At 34.3% G+C, this 15,582-nt stretch overlaps 1 protein-coding gene across 18 annotated transcripts in view; it reads right to left on the bottom strand.

The window, feature by feature from the left end:
• Window positions 1–15,582, bottom strand: part of NRXN1 (neurexin 1) — an 828,007-nt gene that overhangs the window by 731,875 nt on the left and 80,550 nt on the right. For 13 of the 18 annotated variants that reach the window (XM_087717540.1, XM_087717541.1, XM_087717547.1 and 10 more), the window contains one exon: window positions 12,347–12,376. The exons of the other annotated variants lie outside the window; for them this stretch is intronic. In XM_087717540.1, the coding sequence (XP_087573666.1) occupies window positions 12,347–12,376 (30 nt within the window). The remainder of the gene's footprint in view (window positions 1–12,346; window positions 12,377–15,582) is intronic. 18 annotated transcript variants of the gene reach the window in all.

Genomic DNA, 15,582 nt, shown 5'->3' with positions numbered 1-15,582 from the left:
CAATCTTACAATGAGATTATACCCCAGAAGCTGGAAAAATGTAGAAATATGTACACTACATTTAATTTACAGTGCTTTATCTCTCCATCCAATGCAATGTTTTGCTTAATTCCAATATTTGGCCAAAAATGAGGATTAATTAATTAATTAATTAACCCTAACCCTAACCCTAACCCTAACCCTAAGTTCCTTACTACAAACTTTATCTTGCACTGAATCTAAACTTGCATTAATAATAATTTTCATCAGCTACCTAAAATAAAATCTCTTTATTTATAAAAATATATTTTAAGGAACATAAAGTGAAAAATATTTCATTATGTACCAAATATAATTTACTCATCAAACACTGTAATTTGGACAAGACTTCACTTCTGTAGATTTTTTTTTTCATTTCCAAAATCTTCAACCAACTATATTCTCCAGATAGATATTATTAAATTTCAGTATATTTATTAATTACATAGATACAGTATACATGTATACCTAATTTACACATGCCTCAGTATGGTAAGCAAACAATAAAATAAATATTGCAATTGAAAGCAACATTTTTTTTTGCATGCTGCAAAATTTAGAACAGAATAAATAGCTACTATATCAAAATGGCCTCACCCAGTACCTAGATCCAATTCCAGGGTCTTTATCACGTTACAAAAAACTGAAAATTATAGCACTACTGCTGAATACAGTTTAAAAATGAGAAATGTCTATATGCCCTCTTGGGCTTAGCAAGATATTTAGGCTGAGGGATGTGCATTATATGAAATTTGGCTTTATAAATATTGATAATATGGAATGAGGAAAGAGGAGAGGAGAGTTTTTTTTCTGATATCAACTTCTGTGTTGAATCCAGGAAGGCAGTTTTGGTGAGTTGGCATCGTCAAGCTATCCAAAATTATTTTATTGTATTTGAAGTGGCAATGATTGGGTTAAAGCTACAGCAAAACAGGCACTCCAGATGGCTAGGAAGGAAAGAAAAGCAAGCTGGAGATGGAGTTAAAGCTGAAGGAGGTAGAAAGGGAAAATGAATTAGCCAGGCAAGCAGGAAGTTTAAATGGGTCAAAGAAAAAATGCAATTAAAAAAATAAACCAGGTAGCTCATCTTAAATGCCAGCTGCTCAGGAACAACAGAAGAGGATTATCACTCTCCTGCCCAAGTTTGTGAGTTTTCTGGATGTATCTGGTCAGCAACTGTACAGAAGAAATTTCTGAATGAGCTATTAGTCTGATTCAGCAAGATTCTTCTTTTCCCTTTATGTACAAAAGACTGAAGTGATGATGATGGTTTAAATGTGGTATAAATGTGTGTAAATAACTTTTTAGATGAATTTTTATAAATATGCACATTTAGACACCTTTAATATATAAAAATAACTGACAACACATATTTAACAAGAAAAGTTATATTATTCATTCCTTAGACCTAACAGTGTTGACACTTGGATAAGATGGATACGTATATATACTATGTTATAGGAAATTTAGGGAAAGGGGAAACTGGTTTATAAGGATGCTAAAACAGGAATGCTAAAACAGGAAATTTGAGGAGTTTTCCAAATTAATTGTTTGTACTGCAATTAAGGAATCTTTTCATTGTTGAGACTATTCCTACATTTACAACAAATCCCTATAATCCCTTTTACTTTTCAAAATAGTATTTAGAAATAAAGATGGGAAAGAAAGTTTGAAATGTACAGATCATAGTTTTGGTACACTGGATAGCCAGAAACATAGTACGGGAGGAAAGAATTCATATCTTATTATTAGCATTTAGATAAAGGATTTGCTTTTTATCTAATCCAAAATGAATGCTATGTATTAAAAATAACATTTTGTGGTTCTGTTGTATACACTGGAAGTGAAACATGTGGCCTAACCTTCTGACATTTTAAATGTCATTTTTTCCAGAGCCATTTGAAACTGAAGAAATGTTGGAGCTAATTCTCCCTTTCTTTTGAAACATCAAACATTATCAGCTTTTCCTCACTGGTTGCTACCTACGCTGTAAAAAAATGTTAAATAGAAGGTTGAATTTAACATCACTCATATTTTGGCTAGTAGTATAGGATGTGTTGTGGCCCGCCAGTGGCCAACATAGCTGGCAGCATATTTGGACAGTGAAAAGGTTGGAGAGGAACATGGGCCAGTCCTGGAGTCTGGGGAAGGCTCTGATGAGGGTTCTGTGTCAGAAGCAGAGAGGGGGCCAGAGCCATATGCCAGTTATTAGCTGCCTTCAGAGTCAAACATCATTGAGGCAGACAAACAGCTGGAGCCTGTTCCCAGTGTGGCCCCTCCCATAGGGACTAAAGAGGAGTGAAAGAGGAGTGGAGTTTGCAGGAGACAGTTCGTTTGCTTAATTGGTTCATGACTCTCCTAGACTCCTTGCCAAATTTTGCAAATATTGGCCTGGCAGTTCTCAAAGCCAGATAAGGTCTGTAAATTCTCTCTTGAAATACTTTGCTGGATGTGAATGAGCAGAATTCACAATAAATTAATAAAAGGGTTTTTTGTCAGGACAAGGAGTTTGCTTCATGGTCTTGGGAAGCATAGGTCAGAACAGGTCACAAGAAATTTCTAGAGGTCAATGTTCAAGAACTAAAGTGTGGGGCAATATTACAGAAAGCTTAGAAGAACAAAATACAAAATCATGAGGGTAAGTTATTTTCTCCTTTAGAAAGCAATTGTGCTTTCTCTGATATCTGTAGCTATAGATCTGATACCTGCCACAGATTGCTGTGCACCAATGTACATATAAGAGAAAGAGAACCATTTGATGGAATATTAACTATATAGGCTGTAGATATTTGACTATTCTGAGTTAAGTCTTCATGACATTCAGGCAATATGATCTTTCATTTTTATTACTATGTTTTTTTCTCTCAGCTACATTCATTCATACTACCTGGTTTGGCTTGGACAGAGAATAACAATAAGAGAGAAAAAGAGACCCTCTTTTCTAAATTAACTTTTTATTTTTAATCTAATTAATGACATGGCCAGAAACAAAAAAAATGTACTTTTTCAAAAGAAGTATTATTTGAATGTAAGCTTCCTATTTTTTAGTACCAGGTAAAATTTGCTGAGTGTTGACTTGTGCTGACTGATTTATTTATATATTCTCCTCCCTCACCTTCCCATTAAAGAACTGATTAAAATGGGGCTACAAAGTATAGAAGCAAATATCAAATGTCAATAATAAGACATCATTATACTGAAAACAGCAAAGAGAAAGAAGCAAGGATACAATTTTTTAAAAAAGAATATATTTATTAAGCAAAAGTAAAATTAATGCTTGTTTAAACTTAAATGTATTATGTTAGGGGTGGAATTCATAGATAGAGGTAGATCTTCTGAGGTATCAGAAATCCTCTATTGCACTAGCACCAACTGAAATTTGCAAGGACTTTAAGGGGCATCCAACAGCTGATCGTAAAAGAATGGAGAAGTGCCTTTAGGGAAAGATGCAGTTTAGAAAAGATCCTTCAAGTAGCAATTACTTGAAAATCAGCATTCTAAAAGGATTTATATTCAGAAACAAATGTAACAAAAATGAAACATGTAATATAAAGCAGCTAACTTGTGTGTCGTTTTAGAACAAACATATTTTGTATACCTGATGTGATCTTGCAACTTAAAAGGTCAAAATATAATGCTAATAATAAGATAGAATCTGTGATTTAATAATTCTGTGTGTGTGTGAATTAGAACTGTAAGTTGGCACCAGAGGTGGGTTCCTCCCAGTCCTGTCCAGTACGCCAGAAGAGGTAGTGAAAATCTGGTGAACCGGACCGGACCGGTGGTAACAGTGACTTGGCCACGCCCCTAAACCTCCATCAGAAGCTTTTTTTTTTTTAAAGCGCTTTTTCCCTGCTGGTTCAAGCAAGGGAAAAGAGGTTTTAAAAACTAAAAGAGAGAGGGGGGAAGAGAGGAAGGGAGGGAGGGAGGGAGGGAGGGAGGGAGGGAGGGAGGAAGGAAGGAAGGAAGGAAGGAAGGAAGGAAGGAAGGAAGGGAGGAAGGAAGAGATGGGAGAAAGAAAAAATAAAAAGAAAGAAGGAATCTCACTTTTTAACTGGGATTCATCAGAGGAGAAAAAATGCTGTTGCTTTGAATTGGAACTGAATATGCCTGGCTGTGGAATTTAAATCCGAACTGAGCATTCCTGATTGTGGAATTCTGGGAGTTGAAGTCCACAAGTCTTAATGCTGCAAAAATTAAATTGAAACTTGTTTTAAATTGAAAAGGAAGTTTGCAAAGTGACATTCAGCAGTTTGTTTATGGGTCAACTGAACAACAAACTGGATAAAAGGTAGAATTCTTATATGGTTCTATGTTTTTGAAATTTTGGGGTTTGTGCAATATGGGTTTTGTGTTTCTAAAAGGGGTTGGATCATTCCCTGCTTGTGAATGGAACCAAACTTTCTATAGGCTCATTATCTCATTATCTTTCTGGCAGGCATGTGGAATGAGCCTTTCTGTGAGTATTTTTTTTGGGGGGGGGTTGCTTCCCACAAAGGGAAGGGAGAAAGAAAGAAAGAAAGAAAAAAAGAAAGAAAGAAAGAAAGAAAGAAAGAAAGACAGCACAGCAATTTAGGGATAGAAAGCTACTCAGTGGTCATTTAGTCCAACCCCTTGCTGCAGCAAGAAACCTTACATTGTCTGGATTATTTTGGTGCCTCTAACATAGAGGAGAATTGCCAGAAAGGAGAAGGGGTTTACTAGGACAAGGCTGCCATGCAGAGAAAGGCAGAGATAGCCCTTGAGTTATAACTACAATTGAGCCAAAAAATTTGGTTGCTAAGCAAGAGTGTTGTTAAGTGAGCTTCACCACATTTTACCCAATCCATGACATCTCCAAGTGAGTGACATCAAGTTTCCCATACCCACCAAGTCTCATGGCCACCAAGCCACGCCCACAAAATAGACTATACCCACAGAATGGGTAGTAAAATTTTTGGAAACCCATCCCTGGTTGGCACTTAGAGAAATTTGAACTGGCTAATAGTGTTCTAAGTCAGCTTCCTTCAACTTGAATGTCTCCAGATGCACAACCCTTCAGTTGCATAACTATAAGAGATATGTGGAGGGAACAATACGTTTGGATGATAGTTGGGATGTGGGAATCTTGCTCATTCTCCTAAACCCCATGCAGAAAAGTTGGAATCAAATGGAACAATATAAATAATTTTGTTTCTTCTGAAATACCACAAAAACTGCAAAGCTGAAATATTTAATTGGATCAACAGATTGCATTCTGAGTGCATGAAAGTTGACAAACTATTTTTCACCAGCAAACTGAAGATACCGCGTTGTTCTTCCCCATTTCTCATATTTGGAAAATAAATAAATGTAATAAATCTTATTTTAAGACAACACCTGAAAGGATGACACACAAGCTAAGGTGATTTGTAGCCTTGTATTGGTAATTCTTAGAAACAAAGCCACATGAGTTAGCCTAACTGAATGACTTCCAAAAGTTTTATAGGAATTGGTTGATTGGTTGGTTAATTTAAGAAAATCTATAGGAAAAAGAGCATATTATTCTTATACAAAACACACCTATTCTGTATCATTGCAATAAAATAAAACTTTGACACTTTGAAGGGAAAAAGTAGCTTAGTTAATTGGTAATGACTGCTTTATTGCTGTTGCTTTGAAAAGGGGCACAATATATTGTCCCTCAGTTTCACAATAGAAACAAACTTACCTCTGATGGCAATTATGTTTACTTCTGAGAAATCATCGTAGCAGATTGTGTACTTTCTTTGAAATAATAGGTTTACAAAATTAGTTTAGATTTTTTAAAAAGATTTGGTGTTCCTCTTTACCCAACTGTCTCATCCATGTTATTTTTTTTTCAACCATTCTACCTTGAACAGTGATTCTGAATTAGTTTTAAAATGTATTGTAGAAATGCATTAGCAGGGGATTTCATTTCTAGAATGAAATTTATCAATAACACATGGATAGTTTTCCTATTCTTATGTAAACTACAGTTTTTTTGTTTCATTGTTCTTCAAAACTGTGATATTTATGGGAACACTTCGCTTCACTTATTTTAAAGGGATTTATAACACAGTGGGAAATCAACTGTTGACAGTAGCAGATTCTCATTATTTTATGTGAAAAGAAATAGGTACTAGACAAATCACCTCATGAAATTATAAACTCTGTGCATCTCATGAACAGTAAGTATTTGCCACTTTGCAATTGTGCATTATCTTCCTCTCTCTCCATCTTTCATCTATCGTACAACCTACCTAGAGATGGAGAAGTCCTAATCCATGGATTTAGATCAGAATTACTAGTCTGCTTTCCTTACTGGACTAGGATGTTTACGCCCCTGTGTCTGACATAGAGACAAATATTTCAGGTAAAGTGCAAATGACATCAAATTCCACAATTATCTCAAATGTGCTTTTTTCTGGAGGCATCTGGAATTTGTTTATTTTTTGGAGATGTTTCGCTTCTCATCCAAGAAACTTATTCAACTCTGAGAGGATTATTACTATCCTGTGAGATCTGAAGAAGCTTCTTGGATGAGAAGTGAAACATCTTCAAAGAAAAACCAAGAAAGTCCAGTTGCTTTAAGAAAAAGCACCTTTGGGACAACCATGACCTGCCTGGATGACTGAGAATCTCTACAGACATTTCCACAATTGCATTTCTAGTATTAACACAATGGAACAAGATTTGCCATTACCTTAAAGTTTACATTAAATTTTAATAAACCTGCATCATTTGTAAGGATAGCAATTCTATTATCATGTGATTATATGTGTGTGTGTGTATACACACACACACACACACATATATATAATCACAGTTTGAAGATCAGTAAGTCATAATTTATAAGATTATTAAATACCATGTGTGATTATTTTTTACTAACTTAACAACTGCAGTGATTCACTTAACAACTGTGACAAGAAAGATCTTAAAATGGTGCAAAACCCGCCTAACAACAGAAATTTGTTAAGCTCAATAAGTGAGAACTACCTGTAATAACAGAGCCCTGTTGACTCTGATGTGTTAAGCTGAGATATATGAAACTTTAGACATTGAATGGTATTAATGTCATGTCCAACCCATCACAACCCCATGGACAATGTTACTCCAGGCCTTTCTGTCCTCCACCATCCTCTGGAGTCCATTTATGCTTACACCTACTGCTTTGGTGACTCCATCCAGCCACCTCATTCTCCGTTGTCCCCTTCTTCTTTTGCCCTCAATCTTTCCCAGCATTAGGCTCTTCTCCAATGAGTCCTTCCTTCTCATTAGGTGGCCAAAGTGTTTGATGGAATTCAATACTAAGCTTCTTTAACAGCCATTAAGAATTTTGATGCCAGTTAGATTTTTCAAGCAAAACCTATTCAAAAAAAAAAAAAAAAGGACCTCCCACAGCTGGTGATATCAGTTATATGACCATGTAAATGAGGAAAAACAAAGCTAACTCAGAAATGGAGAATTTAAACTTTATTTTGATTTAATTTGATTTAACTGATTTAATTGTAATGTAATTGATTTAATCATGGGGCATGAAAATAAAACTGATTGCTTTGGCTGTTTGTTCTTTTAAAAACAGGGTAAAAGATGGAAATGGGCAATAAAAATAAAAATACCAGTTTGGTCTAGTGATTAAGACCATATGGCAGAAACCAGGAAACCGTGAGTTATAGTCCTGCTTTAGCCATGATAACCAGCTAGGTCCCCTTCGGACAGTCAGTCTCTCTCAGACCAGATCACCTCACAGGGTTTTGATTGTGAGAAAAATGGGAGGAGGAAGCAGTATTAGATATATTTGCTGGCCTGAGTTATTTATAAAAGTAATAAAAGTGGGATAAATACATAAATAAAATATAAAAATGTTCTACTGGAATTTCTCATTCATAAAGAAATTATTTTGCAATGCTTTGCAAGTGCGTTTTTGTGTGTGAGCATATGGAGTGTGTATCTGTGTGATAGAGGAACACATGAAAGATAGAAATGAAGAAGCAATGAGGTTGGTAATGAAAGATGAGAATATGAAACAAGAAAAAAAGCTTACTAGAAGAAAATTTAGGGAGCTAAAACCAATGTTTAATAATAGTACTGGAATAAAATTGCAGTAGCATAAAAAGCAAGAAGCTGTGATTTTATGGATATAGTGGACTCAAAACTGTTTTTTTTTAATTACAGGAAGTTTGTGCCTCTGAATGGCAAGAAATCATTCTTCTGGCTTTGAGGAATTGTGGTTCGGAATGCATTCCTTTGAGAATCTATTGTTTCACTGCAATCAATACCTTGCATAAGAATGCACAGATATAGACTGCACAGAAAATGAATTATGATTAAATACAGACATCAAAATATTGAAAAATAACAAATATGTAACTTTATTAATCCATTAAATCAATATTGAGACAATTTTTAAGTATAATAATAATAATAAAATTTACTGAAGTTAACAAACATTTCAGGGGCTAGGCATCATAAATTACATTGTTATCTACATAAATTAATGAATGAAAAGGTAAATTTAAATTATTTTGAAAATAAGATTGTAGTTCCCCCCCCAATCCAGGTTAATTGACCCTCCCCAAAATCTATCTATGTAGCCACAAAGGGTATAAGGACCTGGGTTAAGAACCATTGGCTTAAACTATAAAGGATTGTTGTGTGAAAATGACATTGTTGATTAAATCCCTATTTGCTATCAAACTTATTGCATGAGGATTAATAATTTTTATTCCATAATGATGTCATGATTTGTTTTTGTTTTTAAAATCATGCATATCAATTCAAATCCCATGTCAGAAGGAGGGAAAAATATAATAAATATCGGCAAGAAGGAAATAAATTGCAGGTTTTAGACAAATGGGAAAAATATATTATTTCTGATGATGCTAGTATGTGTTTAAATGTTGTAGATTGCTGATTTAATGACTATTAATATAAAACTTTTATATGATATGGTCAATATATAAAATAGGAAAAGAAATCAAATAATGTTAGGTATGTATGTATGTATGTATGTATGTGTGTGTGTGTGTGTATGTATGTATGTATGTGTATGTATGTGTATGTATGTATGTATGTATGTATGTATATATACTATATATATATATATATATATATATATATATATATATATATATATATATAGTACAACAACAATATATATATATATATATATATATATATATATATATATATATATATATATATATATATATATATATATATATATATATATATATATATATATATATATATATATATATATATATATATATATATATATATATATATATATATATATATTGTTGTTCATAATAGGAGGTTCACCATATGTCCACAAATCATTTAGCCTTAGGAGGGATGTTTTATTAGAAGAGGATGTGTTTTTCCTCCCACTGGGTCATGACCTTGCTGCTTTCACTATTTTACCCACTTCCTTGCTGAACTATATCTGCATTCCATTATCATAGGGACTTTACCATCACAGAAAACTCCTGATTATATGAAGCACTTTGAAGAGATAAATAATATAGGTTGTCCCCATCCCTAACCCCAATGGTCATTTCTTTTTGGATCTGAATAAATCAAGGCCAGCCCTACATGTGATAGTATGATAGTGTTAGAGGAACTTCTTCTTTATTCACATTTATATCTCATAAAGAATAATTTGCATTTTTAATCCTTCCCATTTACATCAATAATCATGTATAATTCTGGTGTTTTCCTCCTCTTGCTTTTTATTTGAATAACTTATTGAACTGTAGTTTTTAAGGCATTTTTAGGCATAGTACCACATGCACTAAACTGCAAGATTTTAATATTTTAACTTACAAACGGCAAGAAGGTAAAGTTCTATAGAACAGATTAAGGTGAAGGAACAGCATCAGCAAACCTACTCTCAGAATACATTTTCTGTTGGTGCATATATAGCTGAGCCTATTATTAGGCAAAGGGAGGATTTAGATGTTAAGAATGGGCAAAAATATCTCATTTTTTCTTTATTATATTTTTATTGTATTATTACAATGATGTCATTCCTGATAGTATCTGCCAGGTACACTAAAGCAACTGGCTTAAGGGGCAAATTGTAGGCAAGCGGCACCATTTATTGTAACAGTTTGGGTAGTTTATAATACATTCAGTAAAATGGAATGTAAAATGGAGAGTGGATGAAAATTCTGTGGTTCATATGTTAACCAAATAATACAATTACATTGCCAAAACAATTTACTTCCAGAAACACACAAGCATACATACATACTATATATACTTAAATATTTTGACACTCTTTCAATTGGAAATCCTTTTGAGTTCCACTGATATCAACAAAAGAAAATTGGGTGTTTCATTTTCCACTTAAAGTCAGAGTGACACTAAAATGCTTTGGATGGTTTACACTTCATTTTTAATTACTATATAATGATACAAGAGTTGCCTGTTTTTACTTGTTCTCACATAGAGGTTTAAATAATAAATTTAAGAGGACAAATAAGGTCTCTTCCCCAAAAATCTTACACAATGTACTTGTCAGACCTGGAAGCCATCTTTTACATTTGGGCATATCTTTCATTGGGGGTGTTACTTGGGACCCTGACATTATTTTCTTTTAATCTTCTGGGTCTCCTTTCTCTCTTGTTTTACCATGCTTTGAGCTGTACACACAAAGTTAAAAACCTATGCACAAAACTCTTACAGACAAAACTGTAGCCAACCTTCTATAGTAGACAAAAGCTCTGCTCTTATGGTACTTAGACTTACATGTCATTGCAGTGGACCTTGGGCCAGCTATCTGGTGACTTCATGCTTAAAGACAGCTTCTGACAGATATGCTTTGCATTTGGAGGTCAATGAAAACAGAATTCATACCTCAGATGGTTAGTTGAATTCAGCTTCTCCAGGGCCTGCCCCCGATTGTTCTTCCAAGCTTCGGTCCTGGAAAAGCCTCTATCAACCCATCCCCATCCTTTCCTCCTTAAATTTTCTCCAAACAAATATTGGTGCTTGGCATCGCCTTTCTAATACCATATATTGTACACTCACTAAAGTTTTTAGCTATTAGCAATTAATTCTCACCTATATTTCTGCCCATCTCTGTCATATCTTTGATCCATGCATAATTTTTGTACTGGAAAACTTGGCTAATGGACTATGTCATCTATATGCTTTTTACACTGTCATGATAACATTAGATTATAGCACCACAGCCCTGTTATTCGTATTCAAGGCACAAACATTCTTGAAAAAACTTTTGAGTCTGTTTTTCCTCCTGACCCATACCAACTTTTCTTGTAAAATAAAAAAGCATACCTACCTCCCACCAACACAATGTACCAACACTAAATAAATATACAGTACTTGCATCACTCAGACATACTTTACAGTGTATAGATGATTTTTAAAAGAATGGGAAGGGAGGTAGAAGGAAGGAAAGAAGAAAGTAATGTAATACCTTTACTTTTACCTATGGATTTGATGAAATGGTTCCATGAAGAAAGTATTGCCAGACAGAAGAGAAAACAAAAGAGAAACAACAGTAAGAGTTGTGTGTGTAAATGTAAATGCCATCACAGTCCAAACATGAAAAGAGACAAAGCTTGAGGCAAATGATTGAAGACAAATGGAGATGCAGTTGGTGTCACATTTTAAGAATTACTGCTTTCCAACTTTCATGTACATGCACAAAAATACAGAAGTAACCCATGCTTCATTTTTCAAAGGCATGACACAAAAGTAACATGAACACTGGGTTGGGTGGGCAAAATTTTTCACAAGGTGATGAGGTCACATCACTAATTCCATTATGCTGCAAAAAAGTTTTCTTAACATTCCAGAAGCCAAAAACAAATGGTTTCTGCATTTTCCAAACAACCATGCATTAATGCAAAGCAGATTTCTTTCTTTTTTTTTGGGGGGGGGGGGTTATAAGTCAAGTTTTTTCTTTCATATCTATGTGAAGAGTGCATTTCAGATTTATGATCAACATTATATTTAAACTCAAAGCAATTTCTCAATATGATTTTTAGAAATGGCACCCTTTTAAACAATTATTTTATTGTTAGTGGGATGAGGGAAACAATAAAAAAATAGAACAAAGGGAGCAAATAGTAAAAAAATAACAGCAACATAAGATATATCCATTTATAGACACACAGTGCAAAAGAGGGGGGGGGGAAACGAAAGATGTAACTAGGACTGTGTGATTATTTACAGCCTGAGACAGCTCACAAGCATTTGACCATCATTTCTTATGATGGGCTTTGAAGCAGCTACACAAAAAATAAACAAAGACTTTTATAAAATAAAATAAAATGATTGAAGCAGAGTGGAAAAGGAGCAGAACCCATACCTTGGTCGCCCATCATCAAGTGCGCCAGACCTTAAAGGGAAACAAGAGCACAGTCAGCAATGAACAAGGGTTCAAGGGAAGGTGGTAGTGTCACAGTGACTTTTTAAATTTCTTTGATAACAGGTGTTGGTCTCCTGTGAGGTATTTGCATAATATTGCAAAATTAAAGGAGCATGTTTCAACCACCAGTTGGAATTCTTTTGGAGGTGGGAATGGGACAATTGCACTACTATTTGAACACAATATTTCTGAATTACCTTTTATTTTCTTTAAGTATTAAAATGGGTTTTAATGACAAAATTAGTAAGAAAATGATTTCAACTTCAACCAATTCCTAGAATATTTGTTCATAAATCTCATAAATACTTGGATCACATTTTTTTTTCTAGATGGATGCTTCATCCTGCAGTTATAAAATAGTTTCTTTTTATTATTATTTTTTCTTTTCCGAACCTGGAGTAGTGTCAATCTGAAGAATGGGCTGGGTCTGATCTTTTTCCTCTCATTGAAAATGAGCGTTTCAAATAATTAAATAAAATAATTACTTTATCACATTGAAATGAAAATGCAAGGGACATCTCCTTATTTGTGTGAAACATTCAACCTAAAATAAATACATTTCTGGATATCATCATCATCATCATTATACAGCAAATGGAAAAACAGTAGAGTATAAAGAGGAAGGGGAAATCCTTGTTATCAGTTGCTTTGACCAGCTGAAAATGAATTGCACTTTTGATTCACCAAAATTAAGGTCTGCTTCTTAATTATTGTTTTTCAAAATTATAAAGAACTATAGGTTATACAATTCCTTACCAACCAAATTTTCTAAACATAAAAGCTATATTTTCTTAAAGAAACAAATGTGGGATTGGGGACTATATTTTCCATCCTCTTAAAAGAAATATGCATCATGTTCAATTTTACAAACATTAATAGAAATTAACTTTAGACAAAATAAACACCTCAATATAAGTCATTTAAAAACAAAACCATAAAATAAGATTCAATTCCTTTGGGTAGAGGACAGAAGTGTCATAAAATACAGTCTCATGCATTTCATTGTTAAACATTTCTTCATATAAGTAAGGTTTGAAAAGGAATATGCTGGTTTTCACTGGAAGGTAAGATTTCTAAACTTTACTACGGTTTCTACTTCACACAGAAAATTGAGCATATATGCAATAAAAAGGTAATATGATCTCCTAAATTAAGAATGCTTTCATAAGCAGAGTTCATATTGTAAATTTCATATTATCAATGAAAGAAATAAAATTTTAAACAATATAGTAAATTTGCACCACAAACTGGGTTCTTTTACAAATATCAATCCTGCTTCTCCATAATTATCTCAATAATCACAGTAACTGTTTTTATTGTAAAGGAATCTATTCCAAATAAATACCACTATAAGCAGCAGACGTTATTGTCAAATAAGTTAAAAGCAGTCTTAAAATTAAATCCAAAACATATCTACAGAATGTATTTTTTCTGGATTATATTCCACAGAACTCAATGGGATTTATTGCATAAATGCACCCCTCCTCCATTTTCTTTCCTATGCAGATTTAAAGTTCTTTCTACCATTAGAAATTATAATAGTACAATTATCAAAATTGTATAATATAAGAAATATTCAGTTATTCTTCTCCAAGAAATGTTGTAGAGAAAGTGGTCTCATGGCAAATTCAAAGGGCTTAGATGACATGGATTATCTGGATCACTTTCAGGCTGGGAATTAAGACTGAGACAGTGTTGATTATGCTCCTGAATGATCTCTGGCAGGAGCTTGAGAGAGATAGTGTATCCATCTTTGCTCTTCTTGACCTCTCAGCAGCCTTCAATCATAGTGTTCTTTTGGACTGGCTTCAGGAATTGGTAATAGAGGGCACAGTGCTGTGCTAATTCTCCTCCCTCTGGGGTTTGTTCCAGGTGATGATGATAAGAATGAAGAGGTACAGCACATGACTCCTGATTTGTGGTGTCCCACAGAGTTTTATTGTCTCTTCCCCTTATCTCACATATATATGTGGCCATTAAGTGAGGTGATCTGATGATTTGGGGTGAGGTATCCTTAATATGCTGATAATACCCAGCTAATATCCTCCCCGTGGGCTTCCTGAGTCCTGTCTCAGTTCCTGGAGGCTGTAGGAGACTGGATGGGCAAAATGGACTTTGGCTCAAAGCAAGCAAAATGGAGTGGCTGTAGGTTCTTGGGCTTTCTGGTACCAAGGTTTTTCCATCTCTGGCTCCAGGGATGGAGTGGCACTGTCTCAAATGGACCTGATGCACAATCTGGGCATCTTCTTGGGCTCATGACTCCTGCTGGAACAGCAGATGGTTGCTGTTACTAAGACTGCCTTTGGGCTTGGTGCCAGTAGCTTTGATTCCTAGATTAGAGGGCTCATGACCTCTCATTTGGATTATTGCAATGCACTCTATATGGTACTGCCCTTGATGAGCATTTAAGAATTTCAGCTGGTACAGAAGGCAGTTGCATGGGTTGCAAATGGTGTCAGCTATTCAGCAATGTATCATCTTTCCTTCAGGGATTGCATTGTTTGCTATTGTGTTTTCATATGGAATTCTAGATACTGGTACCTAAGTCCTTTATGGCATAGGACAGAGTTACCTTCCATTTGTTTTTATTCATCCAATCCTGTCTAGCAGGATGGGTATACACCTTGTGCATGCACTGACCAAGTCATGTCAGCTAACAAAGACCAAAAGTCATGTTTTTCTGCATAGTGCCTGCCTTCTTAAACACCCTCCGGAAATTAGGATGGTCCCAGCCCTGCTGATGTTTTGGAAGGCCCTAAAGACCTAGTGGTGTCCTTCAAGTATGTGAAGGGCTATGTTTATGCTGATACCAATTTAATTGGTTTTATGATTATTCACCACCCAGAATTACTGGATTGAGATGGATGGTTATACAAAATAAATAAATAATGAATGAATGAATATACTACGTTTCCTTTCATAAATGGAATTTTGAAAATTAGAATTTATTCTCACATTTTACTCTCACAATATTATTCTTATTCAGGTAGATAACATAAAAATTAATATGGTTTTTAAAAATTATATTAGTTTATTGTATCTGAATTGTATATTGCCTGTGTTATCTGTTAACTATATATCTGTACATTGGTCTGTGACCATAATAATGTCAAACTGAATTTTTTAAAAATGTGCAACATTTAACTCTTTTTTTGTTTTAAAATGTAGCTAAGTAT

The sequence above is a fragment of the Thamnophis sirtalis genome, unplaced genomic scaffold (genome assembly GCF_051295495.1).
Source record: "Thamnophis sirtalis isolate CommonGarterSnake01/CBP01778 unplaced genomic scaffold, rThaSir2_p1.2 scaffold_6, whole genome shotgun sequence".
Classification (NCBI taxonomy): domain Eukaryota; kingdom Metazoa; phylum Chordata; class Lepidosauria; order Squamata; family Natricidae; genus Thamnophis; species Thamnophis sirtalis.
This window is presented reverse-complemented; position numbering and strand designations above follow the sequence as displayed.